Source organism: Suncus etruscus, chromosome 13 (assembly GCF_024139225.1).
Source record: "Suncus etruscus isolate mSunEtr1 chromosome 13, mSunEtr1.pri.cur, whole genome shotgun sequence".
In the NCBI taxonomy this organism is placed as follows: Eukaryota; Metazoa; Chordata; class Mammalia; order Eulipotyphla; family Soricidae; genus Suncus; species Suncus etruscus.
In genome coordinates, this window is record NC_064860.1 from 41,905,847 (window position 1) to 41,931,195 (window position 25,349).

A 25,349-nucleotide genomic window follows, 5' to 3' on the forward strand; every position below is an offset into this window, starting at 1 on the left:
TCATGCCTTCGCGTTGGTGTGGTTATTCATTGTGCAGGGGGATGAGGAGATCATCGAATGCTTTTGGAATCAAAACAAGCAATATAAAACCAAACAACAACAAAAAGCATTTGTAGTTCATGTAAGTCAGAAATTTCCCAAATTTATTCTCCACACACTGACAAGATTGTAAAGACACCCATGGCCTCTTTTGGTCCCTTAATTCCTTTTTCTGGATCAATACTCTGGTATTTGCAGATAGTTTGATCATTAACTCATGGCCATTCAGCCAACAGAAAGCCATTGAGCCATTTCCCCAGGGGGCCCAGACTTACGTGTGCCCTGTACATAGGGCAGGCTAGGGAGGTGGGTTTTCTTCCAACATTAGACCCAGGACTGCCAGATACTCCAGTGCCATGTTGCAGAAGGGAACAAGGCAGTTTGTGTGGAGGAGGGAGGATTGTCTGGAGGTCCAGGGGCAGTTTCTTGGGCTGGTGGGTTGTTCCCATTATTCTTCATGAAGAGTTGCAGAAGCGGCTGTGTGTTCTGTGAGGGGAAAGTAGCCTGTGGAAAAGGCCTGGATCTGAAAACAGCTGGGAGTGTACTGATGAACTCCAGCAGGGAGGCCAGGGCACAAGGTGATTGGTCCCTTGTAGGGGTTAGAATACTGGCCTAGTGAAGGAAACAGAAAGCTGAACAGGCTAGGAAGAGACCCTTCCCTTTTCACACATCCCTTTCTAGTTGCACCCCTGCTGCTCCCTCCCCGGCTCCTCAGGAAGCCTTAGTTCTCTTCTCAGTGTCTGCTGGTCTTTTTGTTTTGTGTCTCCTGTTCATCATTTTTTTTTGTTTTGTTTTGCTTGTTTTGTGGCTACACTTGGCATTGCTCAGGGCATTGCTCATTACTCTTGGTTCTGCATTCAGAAATTATTTTTGATGGTGCTCAGGGGTTACTCCTGACTCTGAGGAATTATTCTTGATGGTGCTCTGAGGACTATATGAGATGCTAGAGATTGAACTTGGGTTGGCCACATACAAGGCAAATGCTCTACCCCCATATACTGTCATGCCAAATTTGTAGCCACTTGAACCATTTTGGTTTTTGGTTTCGGAGAGGAGTCCTAAAGGCTGCCAGGGTCAGGAAGACTTTTTCAATCAAATAAAATGCCATTTTTAATTGTTCCTAGCCTTACAAGACATGTGGAAATGACTCTTATAGGAGGCCTACCTCCTGCAACAACAGCATTCACTGCTCCCTTTGGGGGGCGGGGAGAATCAAACCAAGTTGTCTGCATCAAATCCCAGTTAGCTGCCTGCAAGGCAAGTGACTTACCTGTTGCACCATCACACCCACCTCTGCCCCTGGCTCTCAGTTTTATAGCTCAGCATTGCACCCTGAAATTTGACTCCTGCCTTCTTTTTATTTTCTATGATTCCCTCATCAAGCCCCATCTCTTTGTGTTGACATGCGAATAGTGCGCCATTGTTCAAATGGAAAGTGCCAAATATATGTATGTTTCTCTCAACATCTCTTGACAGGCACTATGGTCCCTTCTATCTAACTTCTTGCATTTATGATTTCAATTCTTTGGATTGATAACCAGAAGTGCTGGGTGCTAGGAGAGTTCTCTTTCCTTCTTTCTTTGTCTTTCATTGGGGTGGTGGTGGTGGTGGTGGTGGTGGTGGTGGTGGTGGTGGTGACACCCAGTAGTGTTCAGGGCTCTGCACTAAGTAATCACTCCTGGTAGTGCTTGGGGGCCCATCTGGAATACTGGGAATCCAATCCAAACCCAGGTCAGCCTTGTCAAAGCAAACATTCTCCCCGCTATATTATTACTTCAGCCCCTCTCTTTGACCTTCTTGAGGCAGCTCCGAGACATTTTCCATAATGACTCCACCAGATGACACTCCCACCATCAGTGGCCTGAATTCCTCTCCGCCTCCACCCTCTCCTATACTTCCCTCCCTTTCTGTTGGCTCTGAGCCCTTCTCACAGGTGTGAGGTGGAGTCTCAACATTGCATTTCCCTGGTGAGCAGCAGTGATGAGTTTTTCCCCCATCTGTATTTTGTCCTTTCAGGGATGTGTTTATTCAGATCTCCAGTCTATCATGCCTTCGAGTTGGTGTGGTTGTTCATTGTGCAGGGGGATGAGGAGATCATCGAATGCTTTTGGCTGTCAAACTGCTGTCAGCCATTAACTAATGAGTCTTCTTCCATTCCCATCAGCTTTCATCTTGCCAGTTCTGTGTGTGTTTTCTTGTGCCACAGTCTAGAGATGATTTGGAGCACAGTCTAGAGATGATTTGGAGCATGTCCAACCAGGAATCTTGGTGTGTGTGTGTGTGTGTGTGTGTGTGTGTGTGTGTGTGTGTGTGTGTGTGTGTGTGTTGGGTTTGGTCATTTGCAGTGGTGGACAAGGGAACATTTTCCAAAGACCATGGGATATTCTCAGATGGGCCCAGATCTGGAGCTTCCAGATCGCACTGTGAAGATCTCCTTCCACCAAGACAGAACTTAGCCCTGTTGCTCACCCCAGGGAGTAGGATTGGACTCGCTGCCGTGAGCCATATTCAGACTATCTTACTGGGTAAAGGGAACTGGCAGAAGAGGCCAAACAAGGGTAGCTAAGGTCAGAACTTGAAAGGCTTTTTTAGTTTGGTTTTGGGCCACACCTGCTGTGCTCAGCTCTGCGATCAGGAATCACTCCTGGCAGGCTTGGGGGACCCTATGGGATGCGGGGATTGAACCTGGAGTGGCTGTGTTTGTGCTATCACTCTGGCTCTGCACTGAAGTGTCTTTAAGGACTACCTGTATTTCTTGCCGGAATGTAAGAGCCAAGAAGATAGTGGGTGAAAAATGCCAGTTTGGGGCAGAATAAAGACAGTCCCAGTGGCAGGTCATCTTGTAGGAAACAAGAGGGAGGGGGGCTTCCTGTGTGCCCGCTGACTCACCGCCCTCTTGCTGCTTTCAGCGTGACCCTTGACATGGAACTCAGGGGAGAACAGACAGAGCCTTCTGAGGTTATTGCTACAGTAGCACATGTTCTTTGGGGAAATCCTGACCCAGCTCCAAATAAGCCATAGCCATACAAAAAGAGGGAGGAAAAGCATTGCAAGTTCCTTGAAAGGTCACTGCACCCCGTTCTTTTTCCTTTCCACTTTCATGGAATCCCAACAGTCAGTGTTGCTGAATATAAGTCATAGACTAATAGGCTCACCCTCTCCTCATACCAAATTTAGTCTTTTATTGGGGGGGGGGGGCACACCCGGTAGTGCTCAGGGTTACTCCTAACTTTGCACTCAAAAATCATTCCAGGTTTCAGGAATGGGATGCCAGGACTCGAGCCCAGGTTGGCCTGTGTGTAAGGTAAATGCCCTCCCCCACTGTACCATCTATCACTCTGGCCCCTGTGTGAGTTGTTTAGGTCCTTAAATAGTTTTCACCTGCTTGGTGAAAATGTTCCCTGCTTCACTTCGCTAGAATCCAGCCGGCTCTGTTTTTGGGCTGGGTGCTGAGGTGGTGTGTGGAGTGTTATTTGCACACACAGCATTGTAGGGAGGGTGTCTCTAGTGAAGACTGTGACCTCCCCCACTGCACACATTTTCTTTGAAGAGATTCCCCTAGGTGTGAAGCTTGAGGGAGCAGCTTCTGGGACTTTGGCGGGACCAGTTGATGCTACAAATCTGAGCCATACTTACTTATTTGGCCATATTTCTTTAGAGCCACTCTGGAAAGATGAGCTAAATGGTCTGGAATGGAACCTGTGTGATTTTTCATCATGTCCTGTTTATAATCTATCCTGTTAAGACATTTTGGGCAATGCAGATTTTTTAGCATTGACTCTATTGTCTTTGACCTTGGGCTTTGATGATTAATTTGGAGGAGGGGGGACCTCACTCATTAGAGCTCAGAACTTACTCCTGACTGTGCTGGGAATGGGTGAGGGGGAACAGAACATACCACATGCAGTGCCAGAGGTTCAACCAAAGTCAACTGTATGTAAGCAAATGCCTTAAGCCTTGTACTTACCTCTCCAGTCTTGATCTCAGGTTTTCTTGATTATTGGTTGGTGGGTCGGTTGATTGGGAGATCCAGCAATGGTCATGGTCTTGGATTTGCTTTGTCCATTGGCTGGTCCATCCGTTGGTTAGCTGGTGAACCTTTGATCTTGGTTCTACCTTGCCTGTTGATTGATTGCTTGATTGATTGGGGAACCCAACAATGTATGTACCCCTGGTTCCCCTCAGGTGTGAAGGGTCTGCCCCCCAGCTGCCCTTTTACTTTTGGCAAATAGCACATCTCTCTATGCACCATCTTCTGAAGGAAGCCTGAATCCCTTAGTTGATTCCTGGGGCACCAAGGCCAGCCCCTCTCCCAAATGCAGACCCTCCCGTCATTGGAAACATGCTGTCATTCCACTCTTCCTGCTCCTGGACTTGAAGTTCCAGGAGCATTTCCTGATAACTGGCTCAGCCTGGAAACTGCTTGTTGCAGAGGGTGGGAATTGGTGGAAGGGTCAGCAGACCCTAGTAGTTTATCCCTCTAGCTTCCTTCATTTGTTCATTCGTTCATTCGTTCGTTCGTTCGTTCGTTCCTTCCTTCCTTCCTTCTTTCCTTCCTTCCTTCCCTCTCTCTCTCCCTAGGGTTACTCCTGATTCTGCACTCAGAAATTATTCCTGATGGTGCTTAGTAGACCATATGGGATGCTGAGGGTTGAACCCAGGTCATCCGTGTGCAAGGCAAATGCCCTCCTACTATGCCCCTATTTTTAGGATTTTGAGGGGTGCCACACCCAGCTGTGTTCAGAATTTATTTCTGGGTCTGTACTCAGGGATCATTCATGGCAGTCTCAAAGATGCCCTTTGGGATGACACGATCAAATCCAAGTTGGCTGCATGCAAAGCAAGTGCCCTACCTGCTGTACTATCACTCTGCCCTCTCCCAAACATAGTCTTTTTAAAAGAAGCTTTCAGAGAGCTCACCCCAAAATCATCCTGCTCTGGGTCTGCTTCTCCAACCAGCTGGTGACAAAAACCTTGAGAACATTATTGCTCTAATCCTGTCAGGTCTGTGAGAGCTGTGTGCCAGGACTCTGGTCTCCAAAGGCACAGCCCACCTGTGGGGTGGTTGTGGGGTTACACATAGCCTGGTCACATCTCATTGGCATTTGCCAAAGAAGCCAGCTGTGCTTTGCAAATGCTTGAGCGGAATCTAGGTCGGCCCTCTCCTAACATCTCTGCCGCTCCCTTGCGTGTCAGTCTGATTTTCAGGAGCAAGAGAGAACATTCTGGAAAGGCTCCAGCAGCCACTCATGGAATCATGTCATGTTTAGTACATAGGCCCGGAAAAAAAATAAAATAAATCCATACATAAGAGCATTGCTGTGTGAGCTCATGCCTGCTGTTTTCTCTGAAGTGGATTATGGGCCATAGAACATTCCGAGCCATGGGACTGGCTGGGTCAGTGACCTGGACCCCACCTGGCTCTGCAGTGGTGACTAATCTGTTTGTGTTGTTGATGACTGACTTAGCCCAAGGCCAAACCCTCCTCTGATACCTTTGGGCTCCACAGCTCTTGAGTCCTGAGTCTGCCATGGTGATGGGCCCGGAGGGATTACCGCATCTTTTTTTAGGGGGGAGGGGGTCAGATCTGGCAGTTCTCAAGGGTTTCTCCTGGCTCTATGCTCAGCAATCACACTCCTGGCAGGCTCAGGGGACCATATGGGATGCCAAGGATCAAACCCAGGTCAACTACATGCATGACAAATGCCCTCTTTGCTGTGCTGTTGCTCCAGGCCCTGCCACATCTTTTTGTTTTGTTTTGTTTTGGTTTTGGTTTTTGGGCCACACCCGGCGGTGCTCAGGGGTTACTCCTGGCTGTCTGCTCAGAAATAGCTCCTGGCAGGCACGGGGGACCATATGGGACACCAGGATTCGAACCAACCACCTTTGGTCCTGGATCGGCTGCTTGCAAGGCAGACACCGCTGTGCTATCTCTCCGGGCCACCTGCCACATCTTTTTATTTCCATGTGAGGGTGACAGATTCTAGGGCCACAGCACTTCTTTCATAACTGTCAGACTCCAACATCCTTATATCAAGTTCGGGGAGCTGGAATCTGCTTCTTGGTCACTCCTGAAAAGGGTCAGCCAGATCCAGACATGCTTCTCTCCTGCAAAAAAAAAAAAAAAAAAAAAAAAGTCAAAACAAAACAAAACAAATCAAAATAACCAACCAAGCAGAAAATGAATTCTGGGCCTCAGCAGGGCTTTCAGGAGAATGCACTTCCAAACCCCACGTGGCCACACTGCTGAAAACTGTTTTTTTTTTTTTTTTTTTTCTCTCTCTGGGACTGAAGTCACTGCCACTGACTTTCCTCCTCCCTGCATCTTCCAGAGTTTCTTCCTGGCCACCTGTGACTGGAGTCTCTGCTCCAGTGTTCACAAGTGTTTGCATCAATCCAGCCTGGCAGGGCCACAGTGTCCCTCTGGGGAGAATCTTCCAGGAGTGGGATTGTCTGACTGCCCCGAGAACCTTCCAGAAGTGGGATTGTCTGACTGCCCTAGCTCAGGCTAAATTTGAGTCTGTCCTTCTGAGAAAAGCAGGGAAATGGACACTAGAAACAGAGTGTGTGTGCATGTATATGTTATATGTACATATGTACTTGTGCATGCATGTATGTGAATGCATGCACATGTGCATTTGGAAAGGAAAGGGACAGGTAGGATTGTCCAGGGTCACGAAATACAGGAGACACTTCCTCTGGGGTTCATGAGGCCCTAACCCAGACAACATATCTGCCACAGACTTAGATATCCCAGTTATGTTTTTCTGCCCTGAGAAAGGTTTCAAAACAGTAGTTAAAAATTGTTCATTGCAGGGACTGGAGCTATAGCACAGTAGGAAGGATGTTTGTACACCGCCAACTGGGTTTGATCCCTGGCATCCCATATGATTCCAGGAAAGATTTCTGAGCCCAGAACCAGGTGTAACTCCTGATCATTGCCGGATGTGCACTGCCCCCCCCCCAAAAAAAAAAGTCAGTCATTAAAGCCAAGGTGGGTCTGGAAAGGAATGTGGTCTGGAGAGTGGAGAGGATGTTAATTGGGGAGCCTGGTCAGTCATCACCCCGCAAATGTTGCCTCCTTCCTCTACAGCCTCTGCTCACCAAGACCTGAGGGAGAATTTGGTTTTGCCCAGGGTTGTTTCTCCATCCTGAGTTTTGCAAGCAAAGCTATTTTCCGAGAAGTTAAAGAGGGGTGGTTAACCTTCATGTGCTAAGGAAAGACTGAGGTAATGAGGAAACCGGAGCTAATGGGATTTCAAGGGACCTTGGAATTTAACTAACAAGATGAAATCTCAGAAGCTCTGTGACCTTCCTTTTCAGGTACATGCTCTGCTTCCTATTCCCTTCCACTCAGTGGGCTATGTAATTAGCTAATTTGAGTTGGGGGCCACACCCAGCAGTACACAGGGCTTACTCCTGGCTCTGCACTCAGAGCCTCTCGCCTGGCCAGATTCTGTGTATCTTAGGAGGTGCCAGGGATAGAACCCCAGATCAGCTGTGCGCAAGGAATTGTGCCTTACCTGCTGTACTATCTCTCCAGCCTTCAATTATTAGATGTTTTATTTCATCTCATTTGATTTGATTTTATAGTCCCATTTCTTCCTTCCTTCCCTCTACCTCCTTCATGATCACAATTTTTTTACTTTTTCATTTTCACCACAAGAAAATACAGTTGCTGTTCTGCTAAAAACACACACTGGGTTAAAAAAAATTCACCAGTTCATCCATGATTCTTATCAGTGGCATCCAAAAGCCACTTATATTTTTAATTTAAATAATTGAAAGTATTAGCTCAAATTCTTCACCCACTCTCTTTACTCTGGGCAAAGTACTGAATGACATTTTAGCTTTCTGGGTCTTTCCAGTGTCTGTAGCATGTCGAGTTGAAGTTAACTTTTTTGTTTGGTTTGATTTGGTTTTTGATTTGGGGTTCACACCCAGCAGAGCTCAGGGGTTATTCCTGGCTCTGTGCTCAGGAATCACTCCTGGAAGGCTTAGGGGACCATATGAGATGCTAGGTTGGCTGTATGCAAGGCAAACTCCCTACCCACTGCTGAAGCTAACTCTTATCTCACTTTCTTATTATCCCTCAGACTAAGACAAGTCATGCTTTTACCTTTGAGATGAGCCCCTCATTTCAGAGCAGACTCTCTGCTGTCTTCCCCCAGAGCTACCCGTTTCCTTTTGGGTCTATTGCAGAGAAAATCCCCTTGTAGGAATGGTGACAGGGCCTAGCACAGAGATTAGGGTGCTTACCTTGCAAGTGGCTGACCCAGTTCAAATCCCAAACTCCATATGGTTTATCTTCCAACAGTGCTGAGCACAGCCAGGAGTAGCCCCTGAGACTTTTTGAGTGTGTCCCCCAAAAGAACTGGAGGCATGCCAGCTGCACTGCTTTTTGTATCTTTTCACAGGCCCTCCTGATGGCCTGGTATATGTCACTTGTTATAAGTAGAGTGAGTTATTGGAGCGGTAGATTTATTGGGCTCTAAGGCACAGAAAAGATTTTCTTTGAACTTCATTCCCTGCTTATTCCTAAAACAAACAAACAAACAAACAAAAAAAACAACGCAAAAGGAAAATTCCTTTTACAGTTCCAAAAGAAATTGCTACAAAAAGGTGGGGATTTAATCTCTCTGCTGCTTCTAACCAATGGTCCTCCCCCCAATTTTTGACCCCTGACCCCCACTGGTACAAGAGGTTCTGTGAATATCTTTATGACTAAATGTGTCAGACCTGTAAATTCTAATTATACATTCTGGTGGAATTAGATTCCGATAGTGTGTAGAAGCAAAACAAGACACTGGTCACCATAGGGCATGCTAGAGGGAATCTTGTATTTTCCAAGGAGTGCAAATTCTCCCTTCTTCACCTGCGAGTCATGGGACTGGTGAACAGCTGAGGAAGGCCTGGACATCTGGTTAGAGAAACTGGAAATTTGGACATGGATTTAAGAAACTAGTGGGTAGCCAGCAGCGGGCATAGGCCCTGGGAACACAAACAAGCCTGATAAATGCAGGCAAAATTCAAGGCAAAAATCCCAGTCTCCTGAACACTGTTACCCAAAACACTGTTATGGGGTTGTAGAGGAAATAGAAATACAACAGGCATCACTCATTGAGGGCTTCAAACTCTTGGTATCAGAATGTTCCACCCTCACATCTGAATTTGACATGAATGGTCCTTCGTTATTAAATCCTTGTGGGCTGGGAAATAAATGAGATTATCAGAGTCACTGTTGTGTTCTCTCTCTCTCTCTCTCTCTCTCTCTCTCTCTCTCTCTCTCTCTCTCTCTCTCTCTCTCTCTCTCTCTCTCTCTCTCTCTCTCTCTCTCTCTCTCTCTCTCACACACACACACACACACACACACACACACACACACACACTAAACTATGCAGCTCAGCTACTCCCGGAAGCTGAGTCCTATGAATTAAGCGCATTTCATTAGTATTCCCGAGAAATGCAAGGGCACATTTTGATCTCCGTGGGTATGGTGCCTTTCCCTTCCCAAATGACTCTTGGCTCTTTGTTGGATCAGAGCTCATTTCCCTCTCCCTGGCCATGTTGCCAACTGAGTTGCCTGCCTTGGGCTAAATTGATCCTGGGCATGCTGAGATCATCCCAAACCCTGCCTGAGGAATGCCGTCATGGCACTGGTGGAATGCCACCGAAACCTCACTTTTTCCCTGTCCCCCAAAATAGAAACTCCTTCCTGAATACACATCTCCCTGCTTGGAGCCTGAGGAAGCCAACACAGGCTGGGAAGACTCGTAGGAGATGTTGCCAGCTTGGTGGGAACAAATGTTGAGCACTGGCTGAGCGCTTTTTTGGCTCACCTCAGGCCACCCTGTCACACTTTGGTTTCTGGGACCCATTGTCCACTTTTCACGAATTCATTTTTGGGGGTGAGGATTTGGGCCACACCCAGTAGTGCTCAGGGTTTACTCCTGGCTCTGCGCTTAGAATCGCTCCTGGCAGACTATCAGAGGACCACATGGGATACTGGGGATCGATCCCAGGTCTATCCCTGTTGGCCGTAAAAGGCAAATGCTCTACCACTGTGCTATTGCTCTGGTTCCTTTTCACGGATTCTAATGCAAGCCCCATGCCAGCAAGAATTTCTCTGAACCCCTCATTTTTGCACCAGACAGGAACCTTCTATCTGTTACACTCCTCTTCTAGACCACAACCAGTCACATGCAAGTAGGAATTCCTTTCCTAAAAGACTCTATGGCTCTTGTTTTATTGTAAAACATGAGTTTTTGGTCACCTCTTTTTCCTGGCTGGGGGAAAATTGCTGTTGGGGATAATGTTGATTCTTTTTTGCCTTGTTAATGCAAACGTGGGTTTAGTCATGAATGCTTTAAAGGGAAGGAAGATTTGCAGACAAAATTCAGAAGTTTCAGAAGTTGTTGTTTAGGGGCTAGAGCAGTGGTCAGCAACCTGCGGCTCTCAAGCCACATGTGGCTCTTTACACATTTAGTTTGGCTCTTCTGTGTGCCGGGCAATCACTCCAGGAGTCAGGACTCTGCTCCTAGCCTCTTTCAGTGTGCGCCCTATGTGGCTCTCAAAATAAATTTCCATCGTGGTTTTGACTCAGTTGAAAAAAAAGGTTGCCGACCACTGGGCTAGAGTGATAGCATAGTGGGGAAGGCATTTACACACTGAGGACACTGAGGACCTTCTTCTCCAGGCCTGCAAGATAAGCAGGAGTTTGGAGTTTGAAGCAATGTGTACTCTCTGGGTACAGGGAAGTATGTCCCCCACCCAAGGCATCCCACTGAGAAGACCCAGGGTGAAGTTGGGCTCCCAAGATTTTGCTTCTCTCTTTTGAACACAGCCCTCCAGTGTGGACTGCACTTGGCATCCTATGGATTGGAGTTTGTTGGGGTGGGGGGTTAGGACCCAGGCCACCCCTAGCCCTCAGGTTGTGAGCCCTCTCATCATCCAACTTATTTGGGCGGGGAATGGGGTGGCACCAATGCTCCAGTCCCCCGACTCTCATAGTGCATACATTCTTTTTATAATTGTCAAATATGACGTGTCCTTTGAAGTCAAATATTTCAAGGGCAAAAGGTTAGGACTCCCCTTAAGTTGGGGAGTTTAAGAGACATCTCTTCAGCTGTGCACTCCCTATCAATGCAGGAGCCATGACAACAGGTCTCTGTGCTTGTTTGTGGTTCCCAGGCTCCTCAATATTTTCAAGAATAAAAATATTGGGGCCAGAGCGATGTACAGTGGAGAGGGCATTTGCCTTGCATGCAGCTGACCCGGGTTCAAGCCCTGGCATTCCATATGGTCCCCCGAGCCTGCCAGGAGTGATTTCTGAATGCAGAGTCAGGAGTAACTCCTGAGTGCTGCCGGGTGTGGCCCCAAAGCAAAAGCAAACAAATAGAGAATTGAAATATTGGGCCAAAGCAATAGTCCAATGAAGAGGGTGTTTGCCTTGCATGTGGCTGACACAGGTTCGATCCCTGGCATCCCATAGGGTTCCCTGAACACCAGGAGTGATTCCCGAGTGCAGGTCCAGGAGTTATCCCTCAGCACTGTCTAGTGTGGCTCCCAGAAGAGAAGAATGAAAATATTGAGGAATAACCAATCTCAGACTCAAGAGTTGGACATAGAAAAGTTTATTGAAAAGTAGAAGGGAAAGGAAAAGAAATTCCCAGTCATACTTAACTCAGGACTAAGTTAAGTCTGAATTTTATTTTTTGATGATGACTTATAGGAAAACTGGGTCTCTGTCTGACTTGTCAAGTGACAAGAATGTTCCAGAGAATGTGAGTGAGGATTTGGCAGAATGTTCTGGCTAGTTGAGGGCCTTCTAGGTTCTCTCTGGAACCCTGTGCCTAGGTACTGCCCATCATCTCCTGCTTTCCTGCAGTTCTCCAGTCTGGGGCATAATCTAGGACCTGGGGAAACTGAACTGAACTTCCCTTTCTTAGGAATTGGCAGAAATGTTGAACATGCTAAATGGAGATAGCTAACCTGGAGCTTCTGGAGGGGAAACTAAGGCTTCCTCTTTCAAAGTGATTTCAAGGTTTTGATGGAGTAAGTGGGCAGAATTCAGGACTTGCCTAACCCACCCCCCTCAACTTACACCCTTGGGACCCAAGGCAAAGTGCTCTGATGTGCCAAGCTATGCTCAGATGCCAGCTTTCACCCATCCCAACTCCCAGCAGCCTCTGGACCAAGCCCACTGCACTAATTTCTCCATCTCTCTCCAACTTTCTTTTCCATATCATCTTCTTTTCCAGTTTAGGGAGGAAGGAGGGAGGGAGTGGGGTGAAGAAGTTCAACTCATGACAGTGAAATAACAGCCTGAGCACATGCTTGGTTGACCCTGAGATCTATCCCTGGCACCACATGATATCCCCAGCACCACCAGGTGGGGGCTACCCTGTCGTCGTGCCCCCTCCCACTACTCCCTCCCAAGGAGTTAGGTCTAAGTCTGAGAGTTGGATTTCTTGGTGTTTCTTTCTTCCACAGTGTGTTGGGTTTTGTTGTTTTGTTTTGTTTTATAATCATTTTCTGAGTTCAGTAACTGTTAGGAAAAATAAAGTCAGATAAAAGGGTCCTCAGCTTACAACTCGGTAATTTTCACAGTGAAAATCTAAGACTTCCGGCATGTCTCCTAACTGCCCTTCTGTGGGTTGGCACATTCACCCCATAAAAGCCCACAGTGGGGAGGAGTGAGGGCAGGCACGTTTCAAAGTGGCTTCTTTTTTCCCTCATTCCAAAACAGCTCATTGACCAAATTGAGAGAGATTGCGACATATTCTCTCTTATCCCCCTACCCCAGAAACCCTTACCCACTTACACAGCCACCAATAAGAAGTTCTGCTTGAGGTTTTCAGGAAATTGCGGGAATCAAAAACAGTTCCACCACCCACCCAACTTGGGGTTGCAGGTTTCTCAAAGCTTTGAAATTCTCCTCCCTGAAGGCTAATGACTGTTTATGGTTCTTGCCCTCTGACCTGGGTCCTTCTTCCCAACTATTTTCCATCTTTACTGTAAAAGGTCCTCCCAGGGAGCACTGCGGTGTCCGGGTGGCTGAATGGGATTACTCCCAGTGGAAACTATGCTCCCAGCCTTTTGACAAAGCATCTGTGAAGCCAAAAAAAAAAAAAAAAAAAAGCCATGTCTGTTTTTTCCATCCAGCCCCAAGCAGGGTTAATCAGCACTAGGAAAGTGACTAAGGCGGTGACGTCACCTCTTTCCAGTCGACTCTGACTCTGGCCCCTCGCTGGCATGTGGGGCTTTGACTCAGGAATTTGCTGTCCAAACAGGATGCCCTGAGCGCCAGAGACTTTTCTGCAACCCCCCCTCACCCCCAGCTGGGGGGCCGGCCCTCCGTGGTGCTTTATAAACCCCTGGCTCTGGGGAAGGAGCCACAGAGAACCTCTGGAACTCCATCCTCGCTCTTAGCTCAGAGCTCAGCTGCTCATTCGGTCTCTCTGGCACGCACTTTCTTGCTTGTTCTCTTCTCTCTGGGTTTATTTTTTTTTTCCTGTCTTAGGAAAGCAAGATGCACTTTAGAAACTTTAACTACAGTTTTAGCACCCTCATAGCCTGTGTGGCAAACAGTGATATCTTCGGCGAGAATGAAATCAGGGTAAGGCTGCTTCTTCTCCTCGAATGCATTTTTGTTTTTATTTTATTTTATTTTTCTCTGGTTCTCAAACATTGTGTGGAATGAGGGTGGTGGCTGGGGAGATGGGTGTGTGTGTGGATGTGTGTGTGTGTCTGGGGGTCAGGGTAGGATTGATGATCACGGATATGTCTTGTGGGGCTGGGGGGACAGGACGGAGGGGAACATGGAATGAAAGCCCAGAGCAAACATTTGCCCTCCACCCCTACCCCCAAGAATTCTGGTTGCAGAGAGTTTGAAATCTACCCAGGACTGGTGGTGGATATTTTAACTTCTCTGGGTGCCTGGTTCAGCCAAGGAGGCCCAATTTGGGCATCGTCCTGGGGTTTTAATTCTGGGTAGCTGAGCAAGTTTGAAGGGAGGCATTTCTGACCAAGGAACTGGACCCATTCTGGCTGATGCGGTTCTTTTAGTTCAAGGGACATTGGTGCTAGTGAGAAGTCTGGGAGCATGAAGGACCAGGGCCAGCCTCATGCTCACAGATTGGTCCATTCTCCCCCGCCCCCGCTGTCACTCGTTTTCTGACTCTACATGTCCTTCTCTGTTTGATAAAGATGTAGGTGATTATTCATCCAGGATGGGTGGATGGATCCCGTATCTCATGGAAGGTTCTGGATGCTCTGTTTAGGAATTCTGCTTTTCTATACAGACAACCCCCCCCCCAATTTCACACACATAGTGACTCTTAAAAAAAAATCAAGTTCCATCCTGCAATCCAGATCGCACCCAGTCTTCGGGACCTGGGCAGGCATTTGCAATCAGATATTAGAGCGTGCCCGAATCAGTGAGTTTCCCAGGCACCCCTTGTGCGTGGAAATGCTCAGTTTGTTCTCCCATCCAGAGGACGACCACCCACAAATATCCCATCCCATCCAACATCTCGGGGCCAGTTTTGGCTCTCCAGGAAGTGGGTGCCAGAAGCCAGAGCTTACTTGAGCTGTCTATGCGCTGCGTCCCCGGGCCCAACTTGTGGTTCTAAAAATAGTCGGTCAAGTCATCTGGCCCCTAACTTCTTATTCATGATCATGGTATGGGTGCCATGGGTGCCTGCCCCCCAGCCACCCCGCTGCCTGTTGCTGAGGTCATGTGAAATTCCAGATCTGCTCAGGCAAGACCTGCCAGATACTGTATCTGACAGATACTCAGCCTGGCATGAGGTGGGGTAAAGTGCAAGGCTGCCAGGGAAGCAGCTCCCAAGTTCCCCTGAGGAGCAGGGAGGGGACCCCTTTGGATGGTCCCTGCAGGGAATTGGAAAGCAGAGTCCTGATGGGTCTGTGTTTCTTCACTCTCCATCTGCCCTGTCTTGTGCCTGAACGCATCCCCTATGATCCTAGGAGACACGGTCCTGCTCTGGCTTTAGGGACAACCTCCCCTCTGCAGCTGGCCTCTTCGCAGGTTTCCTGGACTCTCCACTCTTCTCCTTTTTTCCCTTCCCTGTTTCCTGTCTCCTGCCCTGAGCTGAGTCTGGGAAAAACCATGAAGGATGTGCCTCCCCTAAAAGCTATTAGTTCTCTCTGCTCAGAATCCTGAGGGGATCGCAGTGGACTCTGCATCCCCCATCCCCAACACACACCCTAGAGCTGGGTTCCAGTCCAGAGCTGGGTTTTCCCCCAGGAGGCTGAGAGCTGTTTCTGGAATCGAAACTGGGACAGGTTAGGAGATGGATCCCCCAGGGATGGGACTGAGCCCCTCTCCTCACAGCCCACTCCAGGATAGCAGGATTAGACCTAGAAGTAGGCCCTGAGCACCACAGGGTAGAAGCCCCAATAATTTTGTTTTGTTTTGTTTTTGGACTACATCTGGTGATGCTCAGGGGTTACTCCTGGCTATGCGCTCAGAAATTGCTCCTGGCTTGGGGGACCATATGGGACACTGGGGATCAAACCCAGGTCCATCCTGGGTTAGCCACATGCAAGGCAAAAGCCCTATTGCTGTGCTAATGTTCTGTCCCCTCCAATAAATTTTTTAAAGTGAGCACCAGAAAAATTATTTTGGGGTCTTTAAAAAAACCTATTTTTACATTAAGAAACAGGTGACTACTATTAATCTTTTAATAGAGTATTAAAATTACTATGATTACTATTAATCTTTTATTTCAATCAAAACATTGATCTGTCCTTCCAGTACACTGCACTGCTTTTAAGCTCCAGAAAGAGTGGCCTCATTAAGTTTCTTCTGAAAAGTCCACATATAAATAAAAAAAGAACTCCTAGACTGGACAGTGTAACACGGGTGGGGAATAAAAGACATTTATGATGGCAGTAACTCTTTTATGAAGAAAAAAAAAGTTGACCTTTGAAACATTTTGTAGCTCCATCAAAAACATACATAATAGCATTATTATTGGGGTGCAGGTGATAGAGATCAAAACGAGATCTCTAGCCTCTGGTGTTTTAGTTGTTGTAATATATTAATTCATGTATTCGCTAAAACCAATTTTGTAAAGTTGGTGTCTTGCTAAACAAGGTTTACTGTTGTGCAGTGTGCCTGTTGCCGCAGGCAGATCTCTTTGGATCTGCATTTTTTGTGTTTTGTGCAAAGTAAAAAATAAAGTGTTTGAGTAGCTAAAAAAAAAAAAAGAAGAAGAAGAAGGAAGGAAGGAAGGAAGGAAGGAAGGAAGGAAGGAAGGAGGGAGGGAGGGAGGGAGGGAGGGAGGGAGGGAGGGAGGGAGGAGAGAGAGAGAGAGAGAGAGAGAGAGAGAGAGAGAGAAAGAAAGAAAGAAAGAAAGAAAGAAAGAAAGAAAGAAAGAAAGAAAGAAAGAAAGAAAGAAAGAAAGAAAGAAAGAAAGAAAGAAAGAAAGAAAGAAAGAAAGAAAGAAAGAAAGAAAGAAAGAAAGAAAGAAAAAGAAAAAAAAAAGAAAAGAAAGAAAAGAAAAGTGCGGCAGAAAGATAGTCCCAGAGGTTAAGACGCTTGGCGGTGTACAGAGCTGGAAGTAGCACTATAGGGGTGTAGTCCAAAACCACCCCCATAATAAAAGGAAGAATGTGGGTGTGTGCCCACAGAGCCACCACCCTCGGCAAAGTGGTCTGGGGTGCCCTACGGTGGGTGGCAGAGGTCACAGAACACAGCTGAGTGGGGCATATGTGGACCACCTGGGAAATAGTCCTGCTGTAGAGAGGTTTCTGAGAAGAGCCAGGTCCAGCGCATTGCTCTGCAGTCCCCTAGCTGTTTTGTATAGCTTCCCCCACAACACACTAGTTTGGATGACAAGGACCCACCCACCCCACCCCACGGTGGGCCTGGTGGGCTTGGTGTGATCTGCGGGGTGGACAACTTGAGGTCTGAGGTGGGCGGAGCATAATTGTGATGGGCGTGTATCTGCTGTGGGAGGGACGTACTGAGATGGGTGTGATGTGATCTACAATTTGTGATCAGAGGTGGGCATGGTATTCCGATGTGGGGGGGGCGTGTCTGTGATGGGCAGGGCGGGGTTCACCTGCCAACACTGACTATTCACTGGGCCAGGCTCTCTTACCCTTTGGCCCTACTCCCAGTGCTTAGCCCTGGAGGTGCCAGATGGCCAAAATCATCCAAAAGCGACTGACTGACACATCATTTATTTACCCCCTTCAGCAGTATGAGCAGTGGTGACTCATCCAGTCCTCTCACTCTAACCCTTTCTTGGCCTTGTCGATGTTTCCTTCTTCAGGCCAAGTTCGAATCCCTCTTCCGGACCTATGACAAGGACATCACCTTTCAGTATTTTAAGAGCTTCAAGCGAGTCCGGATCAACTTCAGCAGCCCCCTCTCTGCCGCCGATGCCAGACTTCGACTTCATAAGACGGAATTTCTGGGGAAGGAAATGAAACTGTATTTTGCTCAGGTGAGTTGCACTCACTGGCTGAGCTGCAAATGTACTCCCTTATGTCCCTAAAATAAAATAAAACAAAGCAAAACACAAAAAACGGGAGTGAAATGGAGCAATAGTACAACAGGTAGGGTACTGGCCTTGTGTGCAGCCTTGGGTGCCGGGTCCAATCCCCAGAGACTGTCAGGTGTGATCCCTGAACATAGCAAGGAATAAGTCCTGAACACCACCAAGTGTGGCCCCCCAAAACAAACAACAACATAAAAAACAGCAAACACTATGTCATTTCACCCTGGCTAGCCACCCAAGCACTCATACTTGAGAGCAAGTGGAAATCATGTGCTAGACTTTCTCAAAAAAAACACCAGAGGGCTCAAGTGTAGTGGTCAGGGTTCATAGCATGCACCTGATCCGGGTTTGAGTCCTACACTACATGGTCTCCTGAGCGCACAACTGGAGGTCCCAGCACTGCCCAGCTGGTCCAGTTGTCCTATATCATGTAGCCACAAGCCCAGATGGTCCAGAGTCACTAGTGGGGACACCCTTCTGAGATCCACTTGGGAACTCAACAAAAGAAAAAGAAAATAAAAACAAAAACAGTACAGGGGTGGCAAAGAGCTAGTACAGTTATTAGGGCACTTGTTTTGCATCCTGCTGACCCCAGCTTGAATCCACGGCCCCACATAAGTAACCCTGAGCTCTGTAGAGTGAGGCACTCTACTCTCCTCACCAAGAGAGGGTAGTTTAATAAAAGAAACCACAAAGTGGGTTATTTTGTTTGGTTGGTTTTTAGTTTGGGGGTCACATCCGGTGGTGCTGAGGGTTACTCCTGGCTCTGCACTGAGGAATCACTACTGACAGTGCTCGGGATCATATGAGATGCCGGGAATTGAACCAGGTCAGCCACATGCAAGGCATTCATTCGCCTTAACCATTGTACTATTGCCCCAGACCTCTGACTAGTTTTTAGGATCGATCATTTCTTATATTTTATTTTAGTAAATTAGACATTTTTTATTTTTTTAATTTTAATTAAACACCATGGTTACAAGGTAATTCATAATACAGTTAGTTTTTTCATAGATACATAGTTGTTCATGATTGAGTTTCAGTCATACAATGTATGACTTTCACCTTTTCACCAGTGTACATTTCCTGCACCATTGTCCCCAGTTTCTCTCCTACCCTTTCCTACCTGCCTCTGGAGCATTCTCTCTCTCTCTCTCTCTCTCTCTCTCTCTCTCTCTCTCTCTCTCTCTCTCTCTCTCTCTCTCTCTCTTTCTCTCTCTTTCTCTCTCTCTCACTTTCTCTCTCTCTCTCTCTCTTTCCTTTTTTCCCATTTTAGACTCTGTGGTTTGCAATACTAATACTGAGGAGTATCATGCCTATCCCTATATCTCCTTTCAGCACCTAGTTCTTGTCCAGAGTGATCATTTCCAACAAATTTAGACTTTTTACCATTTTTTTTTAACAACAACTAAAATAAAAATACAGATGCAAACACAAGAGCTTCTTCACAATCTTGGATTCTTCTTTTGGAATGGCAACACTTAGTGATGCTAAGGAGTTACTCCTGGTTCTGTACTCAGGACTTACTCCAGGCAGTGCTCTGGGGACCATATGGAATGATGAGGATCCAACCCAGGGCAGCCACTTATAAGCAATGGCAGACACCCTCCTCTCCCCATATGCTCTCAGTTTGACCTTCAGGAGAAGGGTCTTTGCCCCTCCCCAGTCCTCAGGCCATAAACTTGAGACTGTGCAGTTTTCTTGACCACCAAGCTGGCTAGTGCCAGCCACCTACTCTGCCCTCTCGAACCCTGAGAATGTGACATCTTCTCTCCCTCTGTGCACCCAGAGGGGCTCCATAGTTGTTTGGTTCTTCTCAAACTTTCTTTGATGAGGAGAGGGATGCATGGGTGCTGTGGGAGGTTGCACAGGGTGAGAGATATGAAAGCACAGCTGAGGCTTAAGGGAAAGGTGGGAATTCCCACTGTTCTCAATACTAGATGCCCCCCTCCACTCCTAATCGTGTCTTTATGGAGCCCACAAGAAAGAGAGAGGACAGAGGGCTGTTACTTGCCTCACATGTGGCTGGCCTGGACTCGCTCCCTGGAACCACATATAATCTCCTTTGCCTCTCTAGGAATTATTCCTGAGTGTAGAGCCAGAAGTCAGCCCTGAGCACCTCGTGGCCCACTTTCTCAGAAACTCCCTCCCACCCCCCAAATAAAAACACTGAGGTTACTGATAGAGAACATGCAGGATTTGGCAGGCTGCAGGGGGACTCAGGAATGGCTGTTGTCTTTGGGAGGAAGGTGAAGTTTCTGCTCTGAATCTCTGAGAGCATAGGCACCCTCTACCACTTCCTTGTCCAAGGGTCAAAGGTACAAAGGAAACCTAACACTGTTAGGATTTTGACTTTACTTCCACCTGCACACTTTCTACTGTGCCTTTTAAGCAGTAGGCTACTGCTTCTTTCCCTTCTGTCTTCTCAAACTGTTTTTGACATTGTGCCTGAGAGGATCAGGCCTGGTGGGACCCCAGGCCCTTGGGGACTTGTTTGATCCCCAAGGATCAAATGTGGGCAGACTGCATGTAAGGCAGACTACTTACCCACTGTGCTCTCACTCCAGCCTCCATTACATTTGACTTCTGATTGGAGCCCACAGAGGGAGCCAGAAATATCATTGGATGGAGTCCTAGATCTCTTCTGGGGAGGGAGCTTGGTGAAAAAGAGAGAGACAGACCAAGGGATGTCCCAGAACTTTTAGGACTTGTCTTTGTGTGGCCCTAAGCCAGGAGGAAGATTCTGAGATGTTATTTTTCCCCCTGCCTTGGGGCCGTGCCTGCCCTTGCTGGGAGGGGGCACTCACCATCCTAAGCCTTTGCTCTCCCCACTCAACACAGAACCTCCACCCATACCCACTTCTCTCTTCCAGACGCTGCACATAGGCAGTGCGCACCTGGCACCCCCCAACCCAGACAAGCAGTTTCTCATCTCTCCGCCAGCCTCCCCTCCCGTCGGCTGGAAGCAAGTGGAAGACGCGACCCCCGTCATAAATTATGATCTTTTATATGCTATCTCCAAGCTGGGGCCAGGTAAGCATGGGCTCGGGGTTTGGGGGATGGTTCCCAAATTTCTCAATCTCCAAACCTGGTCTAGAATGGGGGGGGGAGGGAACCCCCCCATCCACATTCACTGTTCTTCCCAGAGCCTCCTACAAACTCAGGGGTGGAAGCTGCCACCTTGGTCTCTGCAATCTCCTTCCAAGGATGCCAATGAGGTGACCCCACCAGCCTCACAGCCAGAGCCCCCACTCCCACCCTACTTTGCTGCTAGTGGACTTGGGAAAGGGAACAGAATATTCCATCTTCCTCACTCTGGGAGATGTGGTCTTATCACCTCTCTAATTCTCCATCAGGAAAAGCCAGGAATGGTAGTGAAAAAAGATGGAGGGCATGGGAGGCAGAGTGATGGTCCAATCAGGAGGGTACTTGCTTTGCATGCCAGCTGATGTGGACTTGATCCCTGCCATCTCAATGGGTCTTCTAAGCCCCACCAGGAGTGATTCCTGAGCACAGAGCCAGGAGTAATCCCTGAGCACCACTGGAAGTTGCGAAACAAACAAACAAACAAACAAATAAACAAAACAGTAAAATGATAATAGTTTGGAGCTAGAACAATAGCACAGTGGGTAGGGTGTTTCCTTGCATGTACTTGACCTGAATTTGGTCCCCAGCATCCCATCTGGTTTCCTCGAGCCTTTCTGGGGTGATTTCCGAGCACAGAGATGGGAGTAATCCCTGAGTGCCGCTGGGTGTGGCACAAAACCAAAAAGAAAAAGTAGCGAGTGACTTCTCCAGAAGCTCTCCTAGCCCTCTGAAGGAGTCAAAGGGGCTGAGCATTTGGGATGATTGGTACTCTCAAGCCTCATGCCCCTTGTTTGGGAAATAGGGTTGAGCTGGGATCTCTCTGCCTCTGACCTGAGGCAGCTGCCCTAGTCTGGAAGGGTTTTTTGTAAAGTGCAAAGCTGCCAGTTTCTGTGTCTACATGGTTTGAAGTGAGCAAAAGGGGCCAAGATTGGGGTTGGGGTGAGGAGTTTCCTGGCTGCCCTTCCTCTTGCTCTGGCCTGGAGTTAGTGGAATCAGTGCTGAGATCCTCAGCTCCTCACCTGAGTTCCTCTGAGTGGGGAAAGAGGGCTCGTTTTGGGAGAAGCATCAACAGTTAGTTGGAGGACAAGGGACTTCATTTTTCTGCCGGAGTTCAGGAGAGGTAGTTTCTGACTGCTCAGGGTGGTGTAAAGGTCAGAGAGATGTAGCCAAGGATTGGGGGTGCAGAGAGTGTAGGCAGGGGCTATCTATGGCTGAGGGCTGGGCACTGTGGTGGGTGCAAGGACAGAAGGACACCCAGCCTGCTTAGGTGAGTTCTCTGGCTGATCCCCGACCCAGAAGACAGGCCGAGCCTCCTGTCCTTCCTAGCCAGCATGCAGGGTGCTTCTTTGAATTGAATCGTCTCACACACACACACACACACACACACACACACACACACACACACGAAAGATCTTGGCAACCAGGACTCAGGCAAGGCTTTCTTGGATAGGCTACACACCCGCCATATCCCCAAACTCCCCGGCCTCTGATGGGTTGGAAGGCAGGTGAGGATTGATTACCCAACACAAGCTGTTTGACTCCTACTCCAAATTTGTGCCTGGAGAAATCATTCATAAATGACACTCTTGTCTGTGGTGCTCCCACCAGAATATGCAAACTCCTTCTTTTATAGATACCAAATGAACCCAGAGATTACGTTGATTAGGAAGGACAGATAAAGGAGGATAAATAGATAAAGCAAGGGCCGGAGCCATAACATAGCAGTAGGGCGTTAGCCTTGCATGCAACCAACCTGGGACCAACCTGATTCAATCTCGGCATTCCATATGGTCCCCTGAGTCTGCCAGGAGTGAATTCTGAGTGCAGCTCCAGAGTGCTGATGGGTGTGGTCCAAAGACCAAAAAAATAAAATAAAAAATTATAGGCAGACTTGAGAGAGAGAAAGGACAGATGATCTATGAATAAGCAGAATAAAGACTTGGTAGGTAGAGAAGAAGGATAGATGAATGACTACAAAATAGATTTGCTTCCATGTTTTGTTTTGTTTTGTTTTGTTTGTTTCTGGGCCACACCCAGCAGTGCTCAGGGGTTACTCCTGGCTCTGCATTCTGGAATCACTCCTGGCAGGCTCACAGAACCATAGGGGATGCCAGGGATCGAATCCAGGTCTGCCTTGTACAAGGCAAGTGCCCTCCCCTCTGTGCTATCAGTCTGATGTCCCTCCCATATTTTTCGTACCTCATCAACGATGAGTCATTGATCACAGTGTGTCTCTCTTCCTCTATGGAGATGAGGTGCCGAATTTTGATGCCAGTGACTTTCCCATCTATCACTTTTATCTTTATTTTTTATTTCTTCTCTCTCCCCAGGGGAAAAGTACGAGCTGCACGCAGCGACCGACAGCACCCCCAGCGTGGTGGTGCACGTATGTGAGAGTGATCAGGAGAACGAGGAAGAGGAGGAGATGGACCGCATGAAGAGGCCCAAGCCCAAAATCATCCAGACCCGGAGGCCGGAGTACACGCCCATTCACCTGAGCTGAAGGGGCCTCCGTGGACTCACGGAGCCGTGCTCTGAAGTCACGCTCATGGGGAGGCGTCTGGGACTGTGCGAGCGAGCAAGCAGCTGCTCACACAAAGCTTTGGAGGTGGCAGCCGCTGTGGCTGTGTCACCAATTCCCGGTGTCCCGGGATGGAGCCACTGGGCTCTTGTGTCCTGGTTCTCGGGCTGCCGGGTGACAGGCAATGTTCATGGCTCCCGAGGAAAGTCCTGGGCGCGCCACTGAGTGTAGTAGGGTGACCGCACATGGACATTTGGGGGGGGAACACACGTCTTGAGGACACTCGGTTCACGTTCGTGTTAATTTGTATTTGTTCTTTTTCGGTACGTTCTGTGTTTGTCAAAAGTAGGGTTGAATGGGAGGGGTCTGCAGAGAGTTTAGGGTCAGTTCACCAAGTCCCAACCCTGTGCTCCCCATGGCAGGGCTCTCTGCTGGCAGTAAAAGGCACCTTTGGTGAAAACCACATAGTGCCCGCACAGAGGCGGTGACAGTGACAGCGGTGCACCGTGAAAACAGTGGCAGTTTATTCCTTCCGTCCCTGCCTGTTTGAACACTTGTGCTTGTTCAGTCCCAGTTTTTTCCCCAAACTAGTTCTTGTTTGCATTTAGAGTCGCATCATTGTTGGTTCCTATCTCTTGGGAAGATTAGAAAGCATTTAAAAAAATAAAAAAAAAGAAAAAGTATGGCTTTTCCAAAACCTAAATTCCCTTTGTAGCAATGCCCATTTGTGAACTTCTGCCTGGAATATATCTGTCCGCTCAGCCTCTCACATAACAACATCCCCCCACGCTCCCATGCTGTTTGCAAAAAGAAGTTGAGCTGAAATTTCTGCAGAGAGTTCCCTCTGGCAAATTCAGAGATGGACAGTTTCACTACCAACCCATAGTGGGAGTGAAATTTGAGTGGAGTTTTTGTTTGGAGTCTGGCAATGATTTCATTTTATTTCTTGGGCATGGTGGTTGATATATATGAGTTATAACTAAATCCTTTTTATGGGGGCATAGAGGTTTGTGGGGAGCTATTGGTGGAATTCGCTGAATTTTTAGACCCTGCTAAAATATCAAGATACACTTGTAAATAAAGCTGATAGCCTAGAGTCATATCTGTTGTACATTTGGGGTGGAACAAAATGGGGACAGTGGGGGGAGGATAGGATTAGCGTAAGATGTACTAACTTACCTGTGAATTGTATGTATGTTGTAAAAAAAAAACTTTGCTGTTTCTACATTTGCAGGACTCAAATTCCAGTGGAAGTGGGAGTAGTGGGTGTGTGATGGTGTGACATGAAGGACTCAGTGCCTTTCCCCATTCATTCCTGGTGGAATCGTTACACTAAACTCAATGTCTGTGATTCTTTTCTAGCTGTAATGTGTCCATCCAATAACTGAGCTATCCCATGTTCCACCTTACCTGCTCCCGCCATTACAAATATTCATTTGTCAGTTTTGAAATCCCCCAATGCCGAGTAACAAATGCATGCTCTGGAAACTTGGGAGACAGTCCTCTTTGGGAAGAGGAAAAAAATGTGTTTGGTCCGTTCCCGAGATTGGGTGAATGTTCTCAAAACCCTGTTTACAGTCTCTGAGGGTGGGGTGGGGGTGGAGGCAGGTGTGTGGGAGAGACCTTTGCGTTGCTGTTCAAGTGTTCCTAGTCAAGTGCTTTTCAACTGGAGAGGCTAGCCACGCACTATTTTTTTTTAACTGCATTCTATAATAAATCGATAAGAGATGCTCTTTACGGAAAAGTCACCCAAGCATCATTTCATTTCTTGTTTGGTAATTGGGGTGGGATCTGCACTCAGCAGTACTGAGTGTGTGGGTGGGTGGGGGACTGCAGAGATGGATGCACACAATGCCAGGGGCGGAGCTGGATGCACACAGTGCCAGGGACCAAACCCAAGACCTCGTATAGCCAAGCACATTCGCTATGATTTGAATCTCTTGACAAGCTTTCTAAATTTCTCAGGACTTATCCCTACCTGAGTCTCCCTGCAATCTCAGGTGGGGGGGGGGATGAGGGGGTGGGACACTTCTATTCATTGGGCTCAGCAACCATGGCAGGAGATAATGCATCAGCCTCACTCACACATGGCGCATCACATCATCAGACACATTCGCCATCAGGCACAAGCTGGTATCTTATCTCTTGCAGAGGGAGATGAGATAGAGAAC

General features: G+C 47.8%; 1 protein-coding gene across 2 annotated transcripts in view; it reads left to right on the forward strand.

Annotated features, from left to right (window-relative positions):
* Positions 1-24,926, forward strand: part of RCAN1 (regulator of calcineurin 1) — a 70,904-nt gene extending 45,978 nt beyond the window's left edge. Inside the window, exons 1-4 of one of the 2 annotated variants that reach the window (XM_049785810.1) lie at positions 13,287-13,657; positions 17,343-17,516; positions 20,444-20,603; positions 22,988-24,926. In XM_049785810.1, the coding sequence (XP_049641767.1) occupies positions 13,571-13,657; positions 17,343-17,516; positions 20,444-20,603; positions 22,988-23,160 (594 nt within the window). In that variant the 5' untranslated portion in view covers positions 13,287-13,570 and the 3' untranslated portion in view covers positions 23,161-24,926. Of the gene's footprint in view, positions 1-13,286; positions 13,658-17,342; positions 17,517-20,443; positions 20,604-22,987 lie in introns of those variants that run through there. The other variant, XM_049785809.1, reaches the window with a different exon arrangement.
* Positions 24,927-25,349: the final 423 nt, after the last annotated feature.